The 7,465-nt window shown below is 36.4% G+C and overlaps 1 protein-coding gene across 1 annotated transcript in view; it reads right to left on the bottom strand.

Annotated features, from left to right (window-relative positions):
* LOC110316158 (guanine nucleotide-binding protein G(t) subunit alpha-3) overlaps nucleotides 1-7,131 on the bottom strand; it is a 49,567-nt gene extending 42,436 nt beyond the window's left edge. The window contains exon 1 of the mRNA XM_021190254.1: nucleotides 7,014-7,131. Coding sequence (XP_021045913.1) covers nucleotides 7,014-7,131 — 118 coding nt within the window. The remainder of the gene's footprint in view (nucleotides 1-7,013) is intronic.
* Between the last annotated feature and the right edge of the window lie 334 nt (nucleotides 7,132-7,465).

Raw genomic sequence — 7,465 nt, 5'->3', positions numbered from 1 at the left:
GGGCTAGAGGGGTTGGCAGTAGATCAAATTAAAAGCCTTTTCTTACTACATATGGAGGCAATTATGTGATATAAGATTTGGGGCCACATATGGTATGCCCCTCAAGAAAAACATACAGCAACAATGTTAGATTAGCTGAAGTTATCTTTCCTTCACAAAGAGGTTTATACTTGTGGACAAAGAATGGTGAGGATAAATAATAAAAACAAAATGAAGTATTAAGACCTCCCCTCTTAGAAAAGTTAGCTTGTGCAGAGCCACTGTGGTATAGCCCATGACCACGGAACAAAAGAATACCAAGACTAGACACATAATAAATTTTACTATGATATAATCGTTGTATTATGGCAGAAAATGAATAATAACTGCAGCAACTTTTGCCTCAAGATTTTTCTTAGGTTTAATAAATTAAACAACTAACACTCTGGCCATTAAAAGTTGCTAAGACGCTGCTGCTCTGACATGGCAATGTGCCCAGGCTGCCTTGGAGAGTTTCTTTCTGTCTAGTGCCTGTGAAGCCACGAGAGCTACATATGCCTCTAGACTCTGAAAAGTTGGACTGCAGGCTTGACGAGGTAAAGTGATTAGGAAAGATATCTCCGTCCTGCCACTGTTTATCAACAATGAATCAGACTAATGACCAAGAGAGAATTAAGAAACATGTCTAGGGACAAAAAATGATATGATCTCTGTTTTGAAACAATGTAAGTCTATCCCTGCCTACCGAGTTCTACATAAATAAAGAAGCACTCTGACTGCCAGTCAGTCAGGGTGCAAGATTCTCTCTGACCTCGGTGGCTGATTCAGCCCTCCATCTCTGACTCCTTATCTCCTCCCTGGGACCTGGCCACCACTGGGGCTGCCCCCACCCCCAGCAGAAATCATAGAGTTTACACATCTTAAGTAATTACTCTTAATTCTTCTTCCTCAGACTCCCATGTGTTTCCCATTTCACATATTGTCAGTAATCCAGTATGTTCTCTTCTGACTTATTATAACATGAAATCAAACACCAAATTTCTGTGGCTTTTGTCTTTCAATGCTTTCTCCAAACATTTTACCTTAACTCATATCAAATCAAATGGTTTCATAATAGTGAAAATTTTTCTGATACATCTTCCAATCTTAATTTTTTTTTCATAAAATAATTGTCCCATTTGACCCATGTGGTAGTTGGGGGATAGATAGATAGATAGATAGATGTTACTGATTAGCACATATCATTCCATTTATTTGAAACTGAACAGTACTTTGCTGATGATTTCAAACTGGGGATAAACTCATCTGAAAAACATAGGGCTTTTATTTAGCTCTACTTCTTCATGTGACGTGTAGCTTGTGTTCTTGTCACTGAGAACAACTCAGGAATACTTCAGGCTCTCCTTCTATCATTCCTCTGCTTTTATAAATGCATGTGTTTTTTGTGCTCATCTGTAGACATTCAGATTATAAGCAAGTAAAAAGAGACACCAGAGGGCATAGACTAATTTGTAAATTATAAGCATTTCAAACCCTTTAAAACACAGCCATATCAAGTGAATCGAGGGGGTTGTAAGGCAAATGAAAGAGTTTTATGCTGAAGGACAGAATTGGCTTGAATCCTCAGGAGGGGAAGGGCCCGGAGGACTTTGAAGCTGGCAAAATTTAACACAATTTATTGAACAAAATTACCAAGAGATAGAATACAGTGAATTTAGTAAACCACAGTGGAAATTACTCTTCAGGAAAATGTTATCATAGGATGAAGTCAGGAAATAAAAATGAAATTATACTTCCTTAAAACTAGATGAAATAGAATAGGTGAATGTTGGGTTTTATTTGGAGATGCTTATTGGCCATTGCCTAATTCTAATGTTCATCTGGCTCACCATTGTCTCACTGTAAGCTAAAGGTTGTCTGGCTGAGATGAGGTAGAAGGAGATTCATCTTGACAATGTTGCTGGGAAGGTGGCTTCTAGAATACTATAGCAGAAGATTGATTATTGGCCCCCCTCAAGTCAAAACTATATTTTTCAGCGAAGAAACTGAAAATGTATTGGTTTATTTCACAATACCTGGTAATGATGTTAGTTAATTAGGAGTTTACAGAGAAGTCAAAGAATCAATCAGGGCTAAAATGATGCTAGTCAAAACTACTTGGGAAGAGTACTGTATAACAAGAGGAAGTGGAGAATTTTGAGAGATTATGTGGATTAAAGAATTGAATAGCAATTAGGATAGAAGGTAGTGAGGTATTTTTAAATTTTAGGAAAAACCACAGATGAAGTGATAAGTTTTAGTTGAAGAGAATGATATTTATATTTTAATTGAAAAAATAATTTAGAATATGTGGGAAAGTATGAGGGACTGCAAAATATAAACTATATTTAGATGGGTTATAGAAGGAATAATTCTTACTAGGAATATTATTCTGTTGGAAAATAAAATCCCATGGTAACAATTCAACATGTGTACTGTTTTATTTGCTTTGGGAGCTAATAATCAGGGTCAATATTTTTGTCATATTTTGATTAAATCAAGTACTTGAGTTCCCTTCCTTAGCTCCAAGTCTACATTAATGCATTTCTACATTAGGATTGGGAGAAAAATTAAATATGGAGATGGTCTCTGAACTTCAGTCCAATGTTTTAAATAAAAGTTTTTTCCTTAATGATACATATGGCCCAGGGTTGTTAAGACTGTACAGTATGCCACCACCCTTCTCTACAGCAACTTGTAAAGGTAAATAATTATGTTAATTTCTCATGTTACTTATATAAATGATTTCAAAAGAACAGTGCTATAGAGTCAAAAAGTCAAGTCTAATACAATCTCTATGCTCAGTTTTTAGAACTTATTCACACTATGGAATTTGGGCCTGGTTACTGTCAATCCAATTTAAAGAAAACAAAATGTGGCTGTATAACCATCTATCTTAGGGGGAACTTACTATTGCTAATTACATTGATATGGAGTCACACTGCCTTCTATGGGTTTATGTTTATGACCCTGAATGAGGCTTCTCTCAACCTCAATTACAGAAGCTACGGACTCGGATAGGTGTTGGAGAATAGACACATGGTTACTGGAAGTGCTGAGAATAAAAAGTACTTGAATGGTTGTTTATAACATCTGAGACTGAGAGAAAATTGCAGAAAAGAGGAAGAAAGCAATGTTTTAAGACAGAGAGAAGGACTACAGAATGCTGTCCTCTGAGCTTGATGTAGCCATTGCAATTGTGGACTCACAGCAGCTGACTTTGCTTTCCCTAAGCCTGCACAAAACTGGGTCTATTAACAAGCAGGTAGATGTAGAGGTGAGTGCTTCTGAGGTTCTGTGTACTTCCCTTACCCCTGCTGAACTATGTCAAGAAGGAAGGGAACTGATGATCTATATATACACTAATGAACCCACCAGGCTTCAGTGAATGTTTGAAACTTACAGACTTATAGATGGCCTTGGTTAAAATTAGTATACCATAGAACTGACCAAAAGGTCATAAAACTACACCATTATGTAAGTGTACCACATTTTCATTATCCATTCTTAGGCTGAAGCACATCTAGGTTACTTCAGTTTCTGGTTATTATAAATAAAACCATGGAGTAAACACGGTGAGCAAGTGTCCTTGTGGAAGGATGGAGTGTTCTTTGAGTATACACCAGGAGTTCTATAGCTGGGTCTTGAGGGAGATTGATTCCCAGCTTCCTAAGGAACTATATAGCTTTTCATGTTGTACCTGCAGCAGCGATGAAACAGTGTTCTGTCTCCTTCTCTTCATCCTTGCAAGCATGAGCTGTCACTTCTTTTGTCGAACCTAACCATTCTGAATGGTGTGAGTTGAAATTTTAAAATAGTTTTGGTTTGCATTTTTCAGATGGCTAGAATTTTGAATATTTTTTTCTTTGTTTCTCAGCCATTTGAGAGTGACCTTGCAGAGGGAGCAGCCCTCTGGATTCACTGCTATTTTCATTAACACAATGCTTACCTCTGCCAATCAGTGCGTGATAAATAGGAAACTTCCTGTTCTATGCTTTGCCACCTAGAAACTAGCTAGACAGTGAGGATCAAAGCAAGATGGATTGTACCAGGGTTTGTTTACTTTTTGTTTTGTATAGTTCTCTGTTTTCTAAGTACAAGATTAAATTCTGAATTGGCCACGATCATGGTTAAGGTTGGATGTCACACATTGTATGATATCTTAATGAAGCCAAGATTAAGATGAAAAAACAAATACAGTGTAGCTAATGTGAGTTTAGGTAAAAATGAAAACAAAACAGATTTTATTGTTTTGAACTTGACATCGAAATTAAATTTGGAGTTCAGAGTTCAAAAGGAAAATACAGTTAAATGTTTCAAATATAAATCAAAAGAGGGAAAACTGAAGACTTATTTATTTTATTAAATTAAATCTGAGCAGCTCAGCATCCTTATTATTGTTATAGTAGCATGAGAATGAATATATAAAACTTATCATCTTGGATAAATGAAAGATATAATATTACTACTGATGATTCTGATCATTCTTTCTCTTCCCAGTTAATAAAAGTTACTCTTCCAACTTAATGAAGCCCACGAGGTTGCTAATTGTTTAAGAACAATTGGAATGCTTTTCTTTCCATTTCAGAGCTTTACATATAACAAGTTGTGCCCTGACAGTTATCACTTTAGAGTCTTTAGCATTTCTGCTTCTAGAAGTCAATGCGTATAATAATCTGTCAACCCTTGATTCATAATTTGGGAAAGCTCAGTTTTCTCCATTACACCTTTCTGTTTGGGGTCCTTGATTTTCATTGACACATTTTCAGTCACCTCTCCACATTCTTTTACCCTGTTCTTCCCCAGCGCAATCTCCTGTGCAGTTGGTCAGTTACTCCAGCACATCAACCACAAGCATCATACCTCTGCGGAGGTTTAACAGTATCGTCCTTGTAACTGGTAACTGATCTATTTCAGAGATTTGGTTTAGGATTTGTGCTTTTATAAAGTAAGAGAAAATATTTCTAAATGGTGTGTTAAAAACATTTTTCATTTCATTTTGAAATTTATCTCATCATGTAGACTTATCTTTTATTAACTTTGTGTGTGTGTGTGTGTGTGTGTGTGCACGTGTGTGTGTGTGTGTGTGTGTGTGTGTGTGTGTGAGAGAGAGAGAGAGAGAGAGAGAGAGAGAGAGATGGCTCATTTGGCGGCAAGGGTGGGGAAGTCAAAGAGGCAGGAGCTTGAAGAAGTTTATCAGTTGTATCCACAGGCAAGAAACAGCAGGTGTTGCATGTCCATGAAGGTTCACTCTATTGCCACATTAGCACCATCATGTCAGTGCAAGAGAACACAAAAGGCATTAAAGGGAACACCTGACTTTTTAATCCGATATTTGATTTACTTTTATCAGGTCTATATTATTTAGACTCCAAGGTAGGGCCTCTGATTAATTCTCGGGAATTAGGGAAAATACAATTGATGGTTTCAAATCACTTACCCATCACTTTCCTATAAATGGTCAGTTTCTAAGTGGACGTTTTAGGACAATGAGAATGGCTTGCCCAAGAACTAGAGTAAGGAAAGGGAGACCAGTCCCTTTCACAGAGACACAAGAGACAGAGCCTAGAGGCAGCTGTTGAAACAGTAGTGGGAGCACAGTAAAAGAACACTTAGAAAATGATAAATCGGGCTGGTGAGATGGCTCAGTGGGTAAGAGCACCCAACTTCCAAAGGTCCAGAGTTCAAATCCCAGCAACCACATGGTGGCTCATAACCATCTGTAACAAGATCTGACACCTTCTTCTGGAGTGTCTGAAGACAGCTACAGTGTACTTACATATAATAAATAAATAAATCTTTAAAAAAAAAGAAAATGATAAATCCACAATCCTGAAATAATGAATTATTTTGCATGTAACTTATATCAGGGCAAACACACAGCTGTCAATAAGTTAGAGCTCTTGTTGGGATTTGTTTCTATATTGATTAAAAGTTTTTTTGTTTTATTTTGAGAATCATTTACACAATATTTTAACACAAGGTTAATCTTTCAACACCAAAGCTGATTAGTTGGCCTATAGCCTGATTGTGGAGAAACTGAAAACACAAACAAGAAAAGGAAGACTGAATCCACCCAATGCCTCTTACTGGGTCATCTCCTGTAGTACACAATATATTTATCTAATACATGTTGCCTTATCTTTGTGCTAAAATTATCATGGGCTTTAATACCCTAAATTATACCTTTTCTGCCTTCTCTAGAAGTCCACAGTGAAATTTCCCTTAAATCTCTCATGTTGCTGAGTTAAAAACAATCAGTATGCCCAACTCTGCCAGCTTGTTTCTCCAACAAGCAGTTACAAATTCTGTTGTTTTATGCCAGTGACCACTTTGTGTCAAGAAGTTTCTGAAAAATATGTGGCACACAGAATATTTCATTTAGTTAATTGAGCAATTATTGAAATTATCATTATCATAAAACTTTATCCTTTGCTTGGAAGAGATGAAAAGTAGACATATAATTTGTGGCATTCATGGATATATAAAGAACTGGATGCTATATTTTTGAATGTATAGCAATATTTCTGATATAATTTAAGTACCTTGTCATTATTGTAATAAAACTTGAGAATAATTGTTCTTAGCAAATCAATTTTGAGGCCAATGCTCATATTATTTCTGTCTAAACAAAGAGTAGACATTTGTGACTTGTCATTAAGTATTTTTGTTGTAATTTGGTAAACAATAGAATGCAACAAAATAACAAATATTCATGAGTCTTCTTTGAGGAACAATTACTCTGTAGTCTGTGAAAGATATAAACTGAGGCATCTAATATTTATTTCTTAAACAATGTAAAAATGTGAAGTGTAAAATAAATTATGAAATACATATCAGGTACATGTGAAATCAATACCCTTAGGATTCCAAACATATTTTTATATTAATATTCCATGAAGTGAGAAATTTAAAATTTGAGAAAGGTAACTGCATCTGTCATAAATGAGGGGGAAAAAGCATCAGATGCTGAAAGCAAAAGAGAAGCATATTACCTAGTAGCAGCAACTTCACAGTTCTTGCATCCCGTTCAGCATCTTCCTGAAGCTTCTTTTCCAGTTCTTTGGACCTTTTGGCTGATTCCTTGCTCTCTGAACTCATTCCACTTCCCATCTTTTGATGTTAGAGACTGGGCAGTTGATTTGCTCAAATTTTTCAAACACAGAGTACCTCCGTAGTTTAGAAATAGGACATGTGAGCAGTGCTTGCTACAGCAGACAGCAGCTACCCCTGCGCTCTCAATTCTGCTTTGACTAAGGGGATCTATTCCATCTGTCACCTGATCAAGAGGACAAACCGTGCAACTCCAATGGAAGCTTAAGAGGAAACTCATTATGCTTTCAAATTAAATGGTCACATCTGGCCCACCTTCAAAATCATGCTTACCTGCCTGAAAGTCTAGCACAAAGCGCAGGGAAAGCATTCAAAGTCTTGAAATTCAAGAAAA

This window comes from Mus pahari, chromosome 2 (genome assembly GCF_900095145.1).
Source record: "Mus pahari chromosome 2, PAHARI_EIJ_v1.1, whole genome shotgun sequence".
Classification (NCBI taxonomy): Eukaryota; Metazoa; Chordata; class Mammalia; order Rodentia; family Muridae; genus Mus; species Mus pahari.
Note: the sequence above shows the minus strand (reverse complement) of the source record. Positions and strands in the feature narration are given on the sequence as shown.